Source organism: Salvia hispanica, chromosome 5 (assembly GCF_023119035.1).
Source record: "Salvia hispanica cultivar TCC Black 2014 chromosome 5, UniMelb_Shisp_WGS_1.0, whole genome shotgun sequence".
NCBI lineage: Eukaryota > Viridiplantae > Streptophyta > Magnoliopsida > Lamiales > Lamiaceae > Salvia > Salvia hispanica.
The window spans coordinates 35,651,592-35,670,046 of NC_062969.1; the positions used below are offsets into that span (position 1 = coordinate 35,651,592).

The following is an 18,455-nucleotide window of genomic DNA, read 5'->3' on the forward strand; positions in this document are numbered from 1 at the left end:
GAGCGTCTCCATCTCCAAGAATGGAGGTAAATGGAGATGTAAACTAATATAACTATCATATTTATCTTTTCTTTATGAAAAATCATTCTCCAAGAGAAAATTATTTGAGAAGGTTTTATACCTTTTTCCATTTTGAAGAGGTATTTTTACCTCTCCATTGATGGAGAGGTAAAATCATATAACAACCATATTTATCTTCTTTTCATAAAAAATCATTCTCTAAGGGGGAAGGTATTTGAGAAGGTATTACACTTTATGTTTTTTTAATGCTTTTGTACTATTATTTTATTTTTTTTAAATGATATACTTTTCTATATATCTTTCATCCTTGAGTTGATTAAATTTTAGAAAGGTATATTACACTTTTTGATAAGGTATAAACATTATATACCATTTTTATTTACTTTTTCCCCTTGAAGTTGCTGAAATATGTCAAAAAAAAATGTGTGACTTTAAATGAGTACTAATATACTCACCAAGCTTCACGCGAAAGGATTATTCCAATTTTATTATCTCAAAAAGGATTGCAATAACTCCCAATGTCATCTCAATCCGAACATTCCCTCCATCTCATTGGTTAAAAAAAGGAAAAGTAACAATTTTATTATCTCAATAGGACCGCAACATTTCCCATTGGTTCATAAAAGGAAGAGTAATGGAGGCCAAGAGGTTGGTGATTGCTTTGAATGAGAATTAGACTGGGAGAGATCCCGACTTGTTTTTTTTTTTTTTTTAATGAAATAACATTCGACCTCCATAACTAATAAATACGATTTTACCAATTATACATTATAATTGTGTCGTCGCAAATTTCTTTATTTTTATAGGATGGAGGAGGGGTATACAAGTGGGTAGACAAGGGGGCGTTGGGCGCATGCGGCGGTCCACCCAGCGATCGACGGATTCCGAGGCGCTATTGCAGACGGTTTCTGCCGGGCGGAATTTTTTTTACAAATTTTTTTTAATACATTATTCTATGTATAAATATCTTCATTCTTCTTGTATTATTGTAGGAGTAGTAAAATTAATCTATGTTACTTGTTTTCTAAATAAAAAAATAAAATAACAAAATATGAAAAATAGTGGAATAAGTTGTGGCGATTTTAGGGCTGACACTATTGTATGTGTTGGAGCTAAAATTTAAAATGCTGACGTGGCAAGTGAAAAATGAGTTGTGTCAAATTTTGGGATGATTTTATGTCAACGACAATTCATTTAAGTTGTTGGGGTAAGTGTTACTATCTGTAAACAAGGTCAACAACAATCCATTTAAGTTGTCGGGGTAAATGTTGAATAATACGAAGACTCCGACATGGAACCATTACACCCTCTAGTTAAAGGTAAGGGGAGGAACGTGACTGAAGGAGACATCAAAAAGATACATGATTGAAGTCTAAAGAAATGAAAATGTTGGCATGCATCTTCTGCGTGAGAATTGCCACCCAATTAATCTTTGACAAGTCAGAGGGGCAGTCAAGTTCTTACTAAAAGATAGTACCAATCACAATGCAATGATACAGACTAAGAAAAATCTATGATTGAGTTACTTATTTACATTTAGAAACACATGATTTGAGCCTTTTTAGTTCACTTTTGATTATGTAGTTGAAGGATAATATCACCAAACTGACACAAAACTAACCACTAAAGCATGTCAAAACTGCATCAGCCCAAAAGTAAATAGTATATACCACTAAAATTTAAGAAGACAATAAAAGTAGAGCAAGGAAGCAATTAGGCCAAAATTGGAGCATCCAATTAAGAAAAATGAAGTGGGATGAATATGATGATCATAAAAAAAGGAAAACGCGTTTGCAGTTCCTAATTGAATGATACAAATCATGATTGGCTATTCCTTGAAATCGTCTTTGTCATCAACTGGAATTGGCTGGTTCCTCCAATACACTGCAAGAGCACTCCCACCTAACTGTAATATGCAAAAAACACAAGCTCTGTTAAAACACACACTTGACGGCCAAAATAGTGTAGGTGGTTGATGCAAGACCCACCGCCATGCAAACAACGCTCACGGCTGAAGGAACGGCAACGAGGGGGTTCGTAAAGTGCTTCTGGGCCAATAGAAATCCAAGTGCAGAACTCTGTTTGTATGATCAAGACCATGTTAGAGGAATATGGTATCTTTAGCTTCATTTTTAGACCAAAATATTATTCAAGTTCACCCCCGTACAAAAAAGGTTGCCACTACTTTACAGAGATATGTACGTATTGAATGTACGCATACCTGCATTCCACATTCTATAGAAATGGTCCTGGAAGTTGATTCACCAAATGATATTTTTGACACCAAATAACCAAGGAAAAATGCTGCAGCATGCAAGAAGGCCACTGGCAATAATAATTGGGCTCCCTGACTTTTCAGGACTTCTGCAACTTGCCCGATCTGACAAAAGAAATAGTTATTGCACACTAAGAAAACGAAAGATACACGTAAAAGAAGAGGGAAGCTAATAAAAGAGTGCAGTAACAAGGGGTTTCAAAAGGATTGTTTATCAAGTAATATGAGAGTCTTATCATTGGTTTTTAACTTGTGAACTTACCGGGCTTGCACAGAGAAGGGTGGTCAAGATAACTCCAATTAAAGGTGTAACAGTAACTATTTTCGAGGTGAACTTTGGAAAAAACTCGTTTGCTAGAACTGCAAAACAGAGAACAAGTTTCATTCAATTTTAAAAAACATCTACCTTTGCGGAAATCTAGAATGGTGAAGAGATCAAGCAGATTTTGCCGTATAATGATGCTGAATATTTTAACATAAGCAGATTACCCCCAATAACAGTTGGTACTAGCACAACCTGAAAAGTGCTGATAGCTAGGCCCTGCATGGTTAGATTAACAAAAATTAAGCAGGCAGAGTAAGTTTCATTCAAATGCATCATATGGCGTTTGGATCACAATTTTTCATCAACTAACATTATAAAATCATAAACAGGATGAAGCTGCAAATCCACGACCAATTACTTTATCATATGTATGGTTACTCTAACAATCTTACTTTTGTCATAGACTAGCAGATCTGATAGAAGTTGTTTCATAAGCCGGATAGTAGGATTTTCTAGATGTAATCACCAAGATAGGGAAGCTTACAGCTGCATCGACTGGCACAAGTTGACCAGCCAGAAGCTTCGTCAATAGTGGAGTCATGATAATAGCACCAATGGTTGAACAGCTGCAATGCCAAAACAAAACTGTGTTTAATCTGGATATAGCTTCACTTTTTACCTTTAGATGCCATCATACAACAAACGCCACCCAGCTTAACAGTGTTCAAAATTATTTTTTAAGCTAGAATTGATTCTTGGACAATGTCCAACATTGTGACTGGGTCTGGGCGTATAGGAAATAGGAATATGGCAATTGTTAGAATGAAATTAGACTGGAAAATGAGACTACAAGCATAAATACACAAAATTTACGAACAAACACATAAAATGCATGAACTCGAGATAAATGAACAAATGTAACACATACACAATCACAAATCAACTAATCTGGTTGTTCATAGATTTTATGTGTTTATTCATCTCTTGTGTTCATGGATTTTAAATTAACATAACTCTCTATTTTTTTTAAAAATTACAAAGTACTATAAAATTAAAGGTAACTTTATGAGAAAACTAATGACATATCAAATTTATTCATCCAAACATATAATAAGAATGTCATTATAATCCTTATAAAATTACCTTTAATTTGATAATATATGTTTTGTGAAAATATAATTTCAATTGAGAGAGTTATGTGAAGTTCAAAGTTTTAGATATTTTTAGGAGAGAGAAAGTGGTTAATTTTAACTAACTATTTCGTGTTAACTAAATTACACTTATATTGCTATTCTAGATGGCTTCTATTGACATACAGGAGATCAAATCTTGACCACTGATGGATATGATGGATATTAAGTGCTGTTTGTTATGCACTAGGGTCGTGGTAGTATTACCCTATATGTATGCACAAACACATAATGAACTCGAGATGCATAACTAATCACAAAGCAACTAATGCGGTCGTATATGGATTTCATGATAAGCAGCTAAAGGGCATCCTAATGGCATTGTGATAGGAAAATGTAGAAGAATCATAATTAGAGCTTACGTTGTCATGAGAACTGAGAGTGCAACGTTGCCCTTAGATATGTATGTAGCAACATTCGATGCCTGGCCTCCAGGGCAGCAAGAAACCAAAATAAGTCCAGTTGCCAGAGGAGCAGACAATTTCAGCGTCTGTATAACATTATTAATTGGATAAGCATCAGTTGGTGAAGGAAAATCATGATTCACAATCAAGTTCCCCATAATGTATTGCAACTGGGTTACAATAACACCACATCTTGTGGCCAATTATGACAAGTACAGACATAAGTGTAACAAACATAGCTACAATATTGTTATTAAGAGAAATTTCTGTCTCGAATTCCTGTTACAACTTACCAGTAAAAACAAACATAATAGAGTTAAATAAGAACATGTAAGAAAACAAGACGTACCATTGCAATTAAAAAGCCCAACATTGGCTTGATGATGTATTGAGCCAAAAATCCTATGCCTACCTGAAAAGAGAATGTTAATTCTACAGAAGTTGATAAAAGTAGTAAGACGTTATCTCCTTCTAATAAACAGTTCTTAAGGTTCAAAAATGAAGTAGTACTTACTGTCCATGGATTACGTAAGCATCGCCTGAAGTCCTCAAATGTCAGAGTCAGCCCCATTGAAAGCATGAGAAAACCCAATCCAATAGTGAAAAGGTCTGTTTCCAACCAAGTAACCTGCAAAGTTGAATACTCAGTTAATTACTTTTCCAATTGCATCCATCTTAACCAAAAAAACATACCATCGAAGGCTTGTAGATGCCAATAATGGTACCTAAAATAACCTGCAATGAATTCAGAGATGTGAACATTTTTTTCAGAAACATTATTTACTTCTGAAGATATATTACAAACACAAGCAGCAGAATCACATCTGCTAGCTGCAACAAAATGGTGTGGACATACCCATACTGGAAACAGAGTCGTCAATGTTTCAATTATTTTCTCATATTGGCTCATTTGACTAGGAGTATTGCTGGAAAAATCTCCAGAGGTGGTTGCTTTGCAATAAAATGTAGGGTTTCTACTGCAGTTATAAACAAGTAAGAGTGGCGTAGATAGTTGAGTTAAGATAAAGAAACAAAAACAAGCTAAGAATGCTGTTACAACTTGTAGATTAGTAACTCCATCAAGTGATCAGAAAATAAGAGAAGACAGATTTCTCGTGTGAGAAAAACTGTTGTCATGGGACAAAAGAAATTCTAACTTACTTTGAAGTAGCATTTTGACATTCCTTTACATGATAAAAGCAGGTTAACATAGAATTTAGAACACAATTATATTTAACTAGCTGAACATGTACAAACATTTTTTGGCTAATTATTTTTTAGATAAATAGAATATCTGGATGCAAAAGCCCTCAAGTTTTAATAACGAAAAGAAATAAGTTTTAGGAGTCAGGTTAGTTAAGTAGTTAACTGAGGTGATAGACCATCTGTCTACATAATAGGCAGCATAATTATAGACTCATAATTCATATATGATATCATTACGAAGGGTCGGTTAACAAGCGACCAAAACCAAAAAGAAAGCAAAAGAAAGAAACTCTAGAAAAGCAAGCAGTTGTAAGACAATTTTTTATGCTTGGACACTGAATACTCCAATTACAACTACAAAAGGCTTATTAATCAGTGACTTATTCCATACCACACATGATGAAAACACAATGGACAAAACAATTTCACTACAAATCAATGTAAGACCTACAGTTAATGAAATGACTCTATACAGATTAGCCACTTTCAGAATTCACAGTAAGGTCTTGAAATTAAAATGCTTCTTTGCAAGGAAGTGACAATGAGAAAGCTGCTAAGAAAGGCGGATTTCAGATTTTTAATAAAAACTACAAATCCTCCAGCACCTTCAAAGTTATTACGAAGTCTTGCATTAAATGATATAATCATATAAAGATGTTGCAACAACCTTTTAAGAACAATAGATCGTGATTTTGACAGTGAAACAAGAATTTTAAAAACAAAGCCCACAAGTTTGCATATAGCATTTCTCAGTTGAGGAGTAATGTTGCCTGTCACAACAAAGAGAATTGTTCATAACAGTATGCAACATCCAAAATTCATATGTACACCCCTTTAAACAATGTACACATAGGATGAGAAATTAAGAGGAATGAATCAAATTCTAGGAAAGGGGTTTCCTTTCCACGAAGATGATTAGACAATGAGTTTAAGGAGAGATAATATCCCAACCAGAAAAAATCCAAGACCACCCTTTGTTGTAAACATGTACTCCCTCCGTCCGCCATTAGGAGTCCCATTCATGGGCAGCACGGGTTTTAAGAAATGTTAAGAAAAGTGGGTGGAAAAAAGTTAGGGGAATAAGGGTCCCACTTATATATATTAGTTTTAAATGAAATGTGAGTGGAATGAGTTAGTGGAAGGTGGGGCCCTATTGACATTTATGGAAAAAGTGAACCGGGACTCTTATTCGCGGACGGACTAAAATGGAAAAACGGGACTCCTATTCGCGGACGGAGGGAGTAGTTTATAGGGGAAATGTTGGATGGCTTTGCAGTACTTGCAAGAGTTCTTTGAAACATTTACTAAGCATAATAGAAGATGTGAGTAAAAGAAAGAAAGTGTTGCTAACAACTCATTGTGCTTGATCGTATTGTTAAAAGAAACTTGTAAGACTTTATCTGGTGAAAACCAACCATGCATAGCCTGGCCAATTTTAACATTTCAAAGTGAGGAACTAGATTTCCATACTAGAGCTCACAGTACAGTTAAGTATTTTTATGTTCATTTCCATATTTGGTACTCCTTTATGTTCACAGTTTAGATATAAACTTGGCAGTCTTCTATGAGACCTATTTTCTATGCGGTTCAACATAATTTTCTATGCTGTTCAACATAACTTTCTAGTCTTGTCCTTATGGGTTCCATGATAATAAACTTGTATACTCCAATTATTAGTAAACGTCACTTAAGGACTTGTGGGCTAAAATGCTTTTCAACACTTACAACCAACCACAATATTCCTGCCATGATGTGCCATTGTTCCCAATACATCAGGCACCACCCCAATTATGTTGATCACTATTACTATTTTAACATCTCTTTCTTTTCAGACTATATGAAGGAGAATGCACTTAAAGAGAAATCGGGAAGTAAAAGCATATACTGTAGCACAGGGAATGAAAAGAAAATGCACCTGCATAAACTCAACATTTTATTGGTTCTTGCACCCATAGACTTCCTTGTCCCAGGAATTTTAAAATATTCCCTATCAACATTTACATTGTCCGGGTATGTGATAGCAAAATGTCTTAAGGAGCTCCTAAGTTTCAAAATTTGATTTTTTTTTGCAAGTGTCAGACAGGAAGCCATTGTTTTTGGATTTCCAGGTCCTGATTCCTTGCTTTTGGCACTGTTTCTCATAACAGCAGCCGGAGAAGCAGAACCTTTAGATATTCGAGTTCCATTTGGCTCCCCAAGAAAAAGGTAGCTTAAGTAACTGGCATAAAAAAAACAAGTATTCAGCATCCCATGCAAGAAAACATGCTACTAACTTCAAACTGAGCCATTATCATGCATTCTTACCTGGAATGGACTGAAGCACCAATATAAGATGCCATAGCTCAACTACTTTTCACCCAATTCTATAAGCATCCACTTAAGCAGCTCTTGCAGAGAGCAGACTCCTGACGTTTAAGAAGATACTATCATCCCACTATTCTATTTCAATAGACATACATTCAATTCATCCAATTTCATTTTCCAGACATTTTTCCTTTTGAGAGGCTTTTGCTGCCATATTTAACGAGACTCAAAAATCGAGTACTAAAACACTCTCCGCAGCAATTCAATAACGATAAACAAGTAATCAGAAGTTAAATTCACTCTAAGTCCGTTACTTAAAGATGAATCTAGCAACAATTCCCGCTAGTTATACAAGATCACAGGAGCTGTCTAACAACACAGAATCACACTGCGTCAAAAACGGAGCTCTTCCCATTTTCACTCCTCTGAATGAAGAGAAACATCAATAAACCACAAAATTGAACACAAATACCGAGCATTGATTAAAAAATCGTGAATATCGAATAGTTATCAAAGAAAAAACAGAGGAAGAACATACCCGAAGCAACAAGAAAAATAATGTTGTATCGGTTTCTCTCTCGTCTTCATGTAACTGCAAATAATTGATTAAGCCAGATCAAGCACCCCACTAAATGACATAATTGCCCCTGTGTACCAAAATCTTCCAACAAATTCCAATCCCTCCGACCTCTCTCTGTGCCTCTCACCATTTTCGTCTTCAATAAAAGCTCTCTAACAGGAAGCGTTACCAACGAACAATGAGCTGGAAACCGGCCATGACACCTCTACTCGTTGCAGGCAGCATTTATTCCCCCGATTTCCGCCAAACCTTGCACAGTTTACTAATTGAGATGAATCGGCCATCACTGGGATAAACAAGATGTGATAAGCAATGCAGAATATATGGCGGCAGAGGTGAGGGTGAATTTTTTTTAAAAAGTTCTTTTTCCTCACTGTGCATTTGGAGGGGCAAGATGGGAAAGTGAAAAGTAGATGATTTGGTATGAGCAATTTGATGCTGTTCAACTTCAAGGGCACACTTTATTTTATTTAGGAAGGATAAGGTGTAAAATATTGTATGCTTTGAGAATATCTACTTATTAATAGGGTGTATATAGATGAGCAATATGTGGTTACAATTTCATCAACATAAACACACGTGTACTTAACATATACATAAAAATGTTATATTTGAATAAAATATATACGAATAAAAATAGATAAATCTATTGTAGTTTTATATAAAATAGAATTATTAGTTTCTATCAAATATATAAAGCATATATAATTATATATAATTAATTAGTACTCCTTCCGTCCCCAAAGAGTATGAACTTTGGGTTCGGCACGGATTTTAATAAATGAGGGGTAAAGTAAAGAGAGAGAGGTAGGGTAGTGGAAATAATGTTAGAGTGGGTCTATATTATTATAATGGTAGAAGTGTTAATGGTAATGGTACAAGTTGTAAATAAAATGATTTGTAGGGGTAGTATGTTTGTTTGAATTTTTCAAAATTAGAAAGTTCATACTCTTTAGGGACGAACGAGAAAAGAAATAGTTCACTCTTTGTGGACGGAGAGAGAATTAATTAAATTAAGCCTAGCAACAAATAAGAAAAGTGTTAGCATACTCAAATTCCATAAGAACACATACGCTTATGCCATGTTTGGTTGTCAGGATTCTGTCAGGGAAAGTAACTGATTCTTTAAATTTTAGATTCTTGTGTTTATTTCGATTTTTAATCAAACTGGGAAAGTAATCAGAATCCGAGAATAAGGAAAGTTACTACAACTTTTCATGATTCTGAATTCTAACTTTTCTTAAGTATTCTTTTTTTCAGTTTTAGGATTCTTACATATTTAAGCAATATAGTAGTATAGTTTTATTATTATTATTATTATTATTATTGTTGTTGTTGTTGTTGTTGTTGTTGTTGTTGTTATTGTTATTGTTATTATTATTAATTACAATGTTTTAAAAATAATTTAAAATTATAAATAATACTTAATTTCACTATAATAAATAACTATAATTAAAATTATCATAATTATAACTATATTTTATAATAATTCATAATAGTAATTAATAATTTATTAATAATTAATAATTAAAATATATTTATATAATATAAAATTGTATAAAAAATAATTATTATTATATTTTATAAATTAAAAATTAATCAATAAAGTCATAGTGCAATTTTAATTTATAAAATTTATTCAATTATAATATCCGTAAATATTATAATTATAATATAATAATTATTATATTTATTTATATAATAAATCATTATAATACTCCATGTAACTATAATTATAATTACATTATTATATATTATAATGAATAATCCATGTTTAAACTATACATCGTAATAATAAATATAATAATATATTTTTTGTATTTATAATTTATTAAAAAAAATTACAATATTATTCTTTTTTTATAAATAAATAATAATAATTATATTTTAGTTTGGTGTTTAAATTAAATATAAATTTAAAATCTTGATATTTTCCAAACACAGGAAAGTAAAGTTACTAGGAATCATATTCCCGGGATTCATTTTCCCAGGAATCATTTTCCTTGCCAACTTTACTTTTCCGCCAACCAAACATGGCCTTATGGTGTGAGGAATGTGATCAAATGCAAACTCTAAATATTGTACAAACTCCAAACTATTATCTGGAGTATTAGAAAATATCAACAGTTGATAAAATAATAGCAACAAACAATGTCAACACAATGTCTGGCATATGCAGGATTTTTGATTCGGGAGTGCGATATTTACTTTGATATAGAGGAATTATTGCTCCTTTTTCGTTCATTTCATTAATTGTGAATATAAAAATATAAATATAATAGTAATTATATACTCCATATAAATCTTTTTGAAAAGTAAATCTTTTTGAAAATAAAAAAATACTCTAAGTAAACTATTGATATTATATTGAAAAAATATACATAAACATAGTAATCTATAGATAAAAACACTTGAAAGTCTCCATATAAATAAAAATATAATCACTATAAAATAGAAGAAGAAAAGAATAAATTACAGCAAAAATACTCTCAAGTTTCATGTAGGAGTACAGTACAACTCCAAAATAAAGGACATAATACAATAATAAAATGTAGGAGTACAATATAACTCCAAAATAAAGGACATAATACAAGAATAAAAATGAGGCCGCCTGGAATCGAAATCACGTCACAGAGAAGGAAAGAGGCGCGTTCTACCGCTGCGCCACTGAAGCTTTTTAACAAATGGTACAATATATAATACAAAATCGTATTTTTGTACTACACTGGATACGCCAGTGGTCCAATGATTGATGTTGTGTTGACATCATAATCTTAAAATTTTATATTGTGTTGATATTGTGTTGAAAAGTTTGGAGTTAGTACAATATATGAGTTTGCATTTTATCACTACCCTATGGCGTGATTTGTACAAAACATAGAGTATAAGCAAGAGTAGGGAAGGGCAAAAAAATACCAAAATACTACTAATATATATCAAACTTTGCGTAAAGAAAAATATGTATACCTTGATTTTCGGTACGGTATGATAGTGTACCAAAAGATTTAGGTATGGTAATTTTATGACTTTTCATATACCAAGGTATATCACGGCATACTGAAATTTTGGTATATACCCCTTAATTTAAGATATACCGTATATATGTTGATATCAATATAGGGTTATACTAAAATGACAACTCAAATTAAAATGATAACCTACCACCAATGAAGCCATTAGATTTATGAGCAGATTCAACCTTAGCATGTCACGTGGCAGGCTTGTTTGTCTATGTATTGCAGATTGCTTGATTATTTCGTATTACAGATTGCTTGGAACCATATGACGAGTTGTTTGTCTATGTATAGCGGATTGTTTGCCTATGTATAGCATATTGCTTGCCTAAGTTGTCATTTTAACTATGGTGTCACAATAGTGCTCCGATTTCATATCGCAGATTGCTTTGAACCATATGCCGAGTTGCTTGCATATATATCACAAATAGTTTGCTTAGGTTGTCATTTTAACTATGGTGTCACCATAGTGCACCCCATCAATATATACCGTAAAAATGCTATATAGCATGAATAACGAATATATTTATACTTGGTGTAACGACAGTGCAATATATAGTATCGAAATTCAGTAAGCCATAAAATTCCAATATACTGAATTTCAGTATGACAAACCAAAAATAAGCGGTACAGGATTGAATTTGACTATATTGAAAAATTCGATATACCAAAAATTTTAATGAAGGAAAGGTATGGTTTTTATCATATCGAATTTTTGATATAGTATATGGTATGATCTTTTTGGTACGATTTACCATAACGACACACCCCGATTGGATTAATGGATTTGGCCATTTGGAAATTAAATTTGATACGTGTTATTTAATTCTTTGTCAATCACTTTGTAGTAGGGATGTCAATTGGGTCAGCCCATCGGGTTTCGGGCCAACCCTATTCGGATTGCGGGTCAATCGGGTGCGGGCTAATCGGGCTGTGATTTTTTCGGGTTATAAAAGTTCAACCCTAACGGCCTAACCCTAAAAGCTCAGGTTTCGGGCTAGCCTAACGGGCTAATCGGGTTGCTACCGATAAAATTAACGTGCGATCAATCCAATAAATAATGGTGAAAATTAGTTATGTTTATAAAATGTAAAATATTTAATTATGATAAATTTGAGATATATGCTTAAACTCAAACATAAACATGATCAAATACTAATATTTGAGATTTATGCAAAATAAAACATAAACATCAAGAAATTTTAAAGCATGTTTTAAAATTTAAATATATTTTTTTAGTGAATTTGAAGTTTCTAATTTATATATCTATTATTATGTTAATAAAAATTTAATATATAATTTATATATTTAATATATAAAATTGAAAGTTATTCTTTAAGTAATCTATATTATAAAATAACTGATGAAGTGTCGAATTAGAGTCAAACAAATAGAACGATAGAAATTTTATCTGATTTCCGGGCCAGCCCATTGGGTTTTTGAGTCTGGCCCTAACGGGTTGCGGGTTAATCGGGTGCGGGCTAATCGGACTGTAATTTTAACGGGCTAGAAATTTTCAGCCCTAACCATGTAAATTTAGCGGGCTATTTGGGCCGGCTAATAATTTAGCAAGCCATTATTAGTCAATAATGTTGTAGGAATGAATTTGTAATTTTATAGAATTTATGTTGTTTGATGTGCACATTGTAAGGTTTTATAACTCGAAACATGAGATTCCAAGTTCCCAACCGATTACGCAGTAAATGAATTTGACGAGTTTGTTGAAATTGTGTGAGAGATAGTGGGTCAAAACGAGCAAAAAGGACGAAAGAACGGACATTTGGTAAGATCCAGCGATTCTCACTTGGTCTAGTGGTATTTGACTTCTAGACCCACTCGACCTTATTCTAGCTGACATTCACCATTCTAGTCAAGTGAGTTTGTATCCAAGCTCCACTCGGTCCTATCCTGTTATCCATACAGAGAACCTCACTTCGGTTGAGTGAGTTTCGACAGAAACTCCACTTGGCCCAAGTGACGACAACCGTTACAAGAAACTTTTCATTTTTAACTTTACAAGAAACTCAGGTGACTCGATGTGATTTGTCAGTCCAAGGCATTTAGATTGCTCTAAGTTTGCAGTGTGATGAGACAACTTTTGGTCAAAAACAAGTATCCCACTCGCACAATTACTAAAAAATTCCAATTGACGTTAATTAAAATAAAACTTGCTGGGGAAGTGAATCAGTCTGTTCTTATGAACAAATTCTAGATTGCATTCGGGTGCCAAAAAAGCAATACTGTGTTGCAATATTGAGCAAATCTTGATGAGTGATGAAGTGAACCTATGAAAAGATAAGAAAATAAGGTCTAGGAAATAGCAATAACCCTTTCGCTTTTTAATATATTTAAGGCAGCACCATTTTCTTGCTCGGACAATATACCTTTCTCGCAATGAAAAACCATGAGTAGCTCGTGATCCTCTCCGGTAACTCAGTATGCTGAAAATATTCAAACATAGCTGAAAACTAATGTAAAAGAACATTAATCTGAGGACATGCCTATATTTCATAATTTTCAACTTCTCAACACTTGTATCTTCTCTCACATGATACGGCAATTCTGTTGAGACTCGAACATTTCTGGCGACCTGCAACACCAAAACACAATAACTCAATCACCTAAGTAAAATCAAGAAACATTTGCCAAGTGAAGGAAAAGAAGTTTACAACAGCCAAAAACTAGATACAAGCAAAAATTTAAAATTATTCAGGAACTACGAAATAGGTTCATCAGACGTATGGACCAACAATCCCGTGCATTCACTACTGTTATCCACAAGCTAAAATGTACACAAGGATTTGAACACCTAATTTTCCTTTATCTGTTTAAGAATTAATTGCAACAACTACGCAGATTATGAGCAGTTGAATTTGCTCGAACATGTCGTCTCAAATCTCTACTCTCCAGCACTATGATATGCTTTTTGGTACATACCAATGCATTCGCTTCAACATTTTTTTCCCAAAATTAAAGCTAGAATCCTAACTCAAACTACAACATTATTAGTATGGAAACGGAAATGCCATGTTCTTGATGTGCTACACTAAACTAATGAATTCCTCCTAAAAATATTTAGAATAGAAACAGGAAATTAATATATGCTTACAATTGTCCGAGATTCGATAGATCAAAGTCTGGGGCAAGCTCTTGCACGATATCATTGGGTGGTTGACCACAGTCTTGCATTTTCTGCATAAGCTCAACAATCTTGTTGAAGTTTTCAGGCTCGGCTTCATACACTTGATTCAGATCTTTAATAAACTGGTATTGATTCGAATATCGGGTGTACTCTTCATGTGTCAGTTCAGATTTATTCTTTTCCAACCATGTTGGGTAGCGTTCACCAATTTCTTTCATAGGTTCGTAAAGGATTTCCTTGGATAGGAGCTGTTGCATCATGGTTTCTACAATTGACTCCATATCCTGCAAATAAGAGGCCAGAGTACACGTGTATCACTCTTAGATGAACTAAAACATAAATGAGAAGGAAAATTTAAAAAGAAATATCAAGTATTTATACAAGTGGCCATCTTGAGTGGGACGGAAGGAGTACTTATCTTATTAAACTAATAGACTCATTGACAAAATAAAAAACTAACAATTAATAATTAATAAAATCATAACAAACTACTGAACAAATGCAACTTATGCAGGAAATGACCATATCAGTATAAGACGCCCGATTCGTATCATATGCATAAATATTGAGTCAATGTTACAACAAGATATATCGGAAGTTTGTGGCAATGGACACTGAGGGACACACTTCATGTTCTACTTAAAACATGTAGTTGATACCTTATCTACATGCTATGCGTGATTGCATTCATCCATTGACATGTGTGGTGCTTTTAACCATACAGGTAAAATCAATACCCTGTCACTCTACTACTCTAGAAGTCACATCTTAACACAGTATAATACACTTATACTACAACTCCGAAAGGCACAAAATTAATGTGTTAGTGCTTAGGCTTATTGTGCATGTGTCACTATCGTTCTCCACGATAGTAAATTTGAATTATTTTTCAATTAAATATTTGTATATTTTATCACTTTGGAGGCTGTTAAAATATATTGCCATGTACTTGAGTTTATTTTAATTATTTAATTAAAAAACTGTTGTACTGCTGACGAGAACACCATCTTTATTGTGTTTGTGCCGTTATCGTATCAACACAAAACACAACAAGATTACAACTAGCCAGCCCTGCAAAACTCTTAAGTTGGGTTGGGGTTTTTTCCCATGATGTTTATGTAAGTCAACAATAGAATTCTCTAATTGATGGGAAAAGGAACATCAAAAGATCCTCCCTAGATAGTATACCCCAACATACCAAAGAATACCAAGTATACATGATTAGATTTACCCAATTAATTATGCATACTAGATGTAAGAATTACACAATCAAGCATATTGCCCAAGCCCATCCATTGAGTCATTGACCTTAGGAACAACAGTTCCGATCACAAGGTCATAGTGACTCACAAACATTCACATCTTGTACAGTCGATATCCATGTCTAACAGGGAGATAAAAACCATAAAAGATTGAATTCATCAAATATGTTCACACCATCAGTCCTAGTTGAAGTTATTAAGTTAACAACATGCTTTTGCCAAATTATTGACATTATTACAAGTAAAAGCCTGGCAAGGTGTGAACCATAAATGTGCCAACTTACAGCATTTTCCAATTATAGTGAAGGAGATACAAATGTTACCAAAAAGGTTGGGAGCTTTGATGGTAGGAAATATGAAAAGTTTGAAATTACGTAAGAACTAATACCTACACATATCCTGATTTTAACAATAAAAATGTTAGTTTCAATGCAACTCCAGTGAAGGACTAAGTTCTTTCTATCACAATAAACCATTAGCAGGCTGCAGCAAAATTCAGCTCGAGAATGGTCACTAAACAGAACCCCAAAAAATAAAAAAAACTCCACTTATGAAACGGCAAAGTGCATCAACAAAAAACCATAAACTAGATCAAATTTAGCAAGCCACACTAACCTGTGTGCCTGCAAGCTCCTCAAACTGCTTGACCCAATCCTCCATCATTGGGTCTGCACCAAAGCCATCTCCAGCCAACGGGGGCCGAGGCCCAGACACCGATTCCAAGCCTTTCACCGCCTCCCTAGTTTGCTCCCTCAACTGATCAAGTGCATCCGTGATGTGTGATTCTTGCTTTGTCGGTGGTAGTGGTACCTTTTGTTTACCCTTTTTCTTGGTCTTCAAATCAGGCAACCCCATTCCTAACCCTTGAACATTCCCACTAGTCAATGTACAACCCTCTACCTTGTTCCCTCCATCATCTACACATCTATAATCCCACAAAAGAAATATCAGTATACCTATCTCTATGAAAGAAATCCAGAAGCAAAATAGATAAATAATAATAGTAATCCTTAATCAATCACAAGCCAGAACAAAAACTTAAAGCTCAATCCAATTGTTTCTCTACAATCCAATCACATAAAATAGATAAAGTTTGTACCTTTGAGCAGAAGATGCGAGATTAAGGCTCTGAAAATCATCCAAAGCGGCTGAAAATTGTTTGAAAAAGTAACACAAAATCAACTGGCTGGTGTTCTGCCCCTCTCCATATTCATCAAAATAAATACAAAATCAAAGAGAACAAATAAAAGGGGTTCTTCCTCTTACTGTCAAGAAGTTCGTCTAAATCGTCGGAGTGGTCAGCCATTTCTTGTTTTCTCCAACTTTACACAACGGAAAATATCTACTCCTGTACCATTGAATTGGGAATTAACTAATGAGTTTATAGGAAAAAGAATGACAAAGTGAATTAAAGGGTTTTACTGCAAAATTAACAAATGTGTAAACTGATATTGGACGGATTAACTGACCAAGGAATAAACGGCGGTGATTAAGTGGCCGTCGCCTATTTTTTTTAGCTTATGTTTCACCCGGTTTCTCAATTTTTGTTTGAGCTGATACTATTATTACTCCTCTAGATAAGAAGAAGAAGTAGTTTGTTGGGCCTTCACATTCTGACTCATAAGTCTTTTGTTGGGCCTCCAATAATTAAATGGATTGGGCTTTAATTTGTACTACTTTTCAGAAATTACATTTTTAATCAAATAGTAATTGTACTACCAACTTTACCTGTAGCTCCACAAATCAGAAGAGAGAAGAAAACGAACATAGTCCCTTCAAATTTAAAGTTGAAAAATGAATTGATTTGTGATTCTAGATATTGTGTTGCTTGCAATTACCATCATTCGACCGAGGCACCAATACAAATCTTCTAGTTTATTCATTATGATTTATGTGACTCACATATTGGATGGATAATAAATTGATCGGGAGGAGGAACGAACAAAACAATAAAATAAAAGACAAAAAACTAGCTTAATATATATGGGGGAATTAAATTTAAAGATCATTCATAGTTACAAAGGATTCGAACCTAAAACCTTTGACATCAAACATTAACCTCATAATTGGTGTTGGTCAACTCACATGCACGATTTTTAATATAGGAACTACTTGGACTCTTGGAGTATTAGGATAGTCTCTAATTCTATTAAATTTAAACATGACTTAGTTCAATTCAAATTCACTAAATTAAATACTAATATATTCCGTTTATTCTATTAAAAATTAATATATTTTTTTTAAGTTGTCCATTAAAAATGAAAATTTTCTGTAAAATTTTATGCCAAAAAATAATTTATTTTTAGCAAGACTAAGGAAATACCATCTACTTAAAGTGAGATTCCACTTGTTTTTTAAATAGGAGGTGAAACAGTACTAACATTTGGTGACAACTGATTAAATGCATTCATTTGTTTAAGCAGGAAAGAACAAATTGAGAAAGTGAAGTAATTATGACCGATAAGATTAAAATTGCATCTATTTTGATAGCAAAGTGTTTTTATTTTATCTAAATACTTTGTTTTCATTTTTTTAGAATGAGTTGTTTTGATAGCTAAGTTGTAACTAAACAAGGTTAATTATTTAAGCTGGGACCCACCATAGTACTTTATAATACGAGTACTACTACTTGTTCAGTAAGAGAGATTCCAGCTGCCCATTTTCATGTATTCACGTGCTATAAAGTAATCTATCTTTTCCCATAGCATGAAAATGCAACTAAATTAAAAAGGTTGATTAAGGATGTGTTCGCTTTGTTAGAAATGCCAAGAAATGACTCCAATTCTGTCCAT

General features: G+C 33.4%; 2 protein-coding genes across 6 annotated transcripts; both read right to left on the bottom strand.

Moving 5' to 3' along the window:
• Positions 1-1,734: 1,734 nt before the first annotated feature.
• On the bottom strand, positions 1,735-8,677 carry LOC125190147 (sodium/pyruvate cotransporter BASS2, chloroplastic). Of its 5 annotated transcripts, XM_048087355.1 has the most exons (15): positions 8,373-8,676; positions 8,204-8,257; positions 7,666-7,766; positions 7,277-7,579; positions 5,012-5,132; positions 4,849-4,890; positions 4,670-4,783; positions 4,505-4,567; positions 4,114-4,241; positions 3,106-3,187; positions 2,786-2,837; positions 2,559-2,656; positions 2,243-2,401; positions 2,010-2,099; positions 1,735-1,927 (listed from the first exon to the last, which is right to left on the bottom strand). In XM_048087355.1, exons 3-15 carry the CDS (start codon positions 7,698-7,700, stop codon positions 1,850-1,852), a joined length of 1,365 nt encoding a protein of 454 aa, XP_047943312.1. In that variant the 5' UTR covers positions 7,701-7,766; positions 8,204-8,257; positions 8,373-8,676; the 3' UTR covers positions 1,735-1,849. The 5 variants fall into 5 exon arrangements, with proteins under 5 accessions (XP_047943312.1, XP_047943313.1, XP_047943310.1 ...); XM_048087356.1 differs by having other exon boundaries at positions 5,012-5,129; positions 8,204-8,677; XM_048087353.1 differs by having other exon boundaries at positions 8,204-8,676.
• Positions 8,678-13,577: 4,900 nt separating this feature from the next.
• Positions 13,578-17,210, bottom strand: LOC125186815 (peroxisome biogenesis protein 19-2-like). The gene is made up of 6 exons (XM_048083266.1): positions 17,133-17,210; positions 16,930-17,011; positions 16,763-16,811; positions 16,279-16,588; positions 14,369-14,685; positions 13,578-13,849 (listed from the first exon to the last, which is right to left on the bottom strand). Exons 2-6 carry the CDS (start codon positions 16,967-16,969, stop codon positions 13,804-13,806), a joined length of 762 nt encoding a protein of 253 aa, XP_047939223.1. The 5' UTR covers positions 16,970-17,011; positions 17,133-17,210; the 3' UTR covers positions 13,578-13,803.
• Between the last annotated feature and the right edge of the window lie 1,245 nt (positions 17,211-18,455).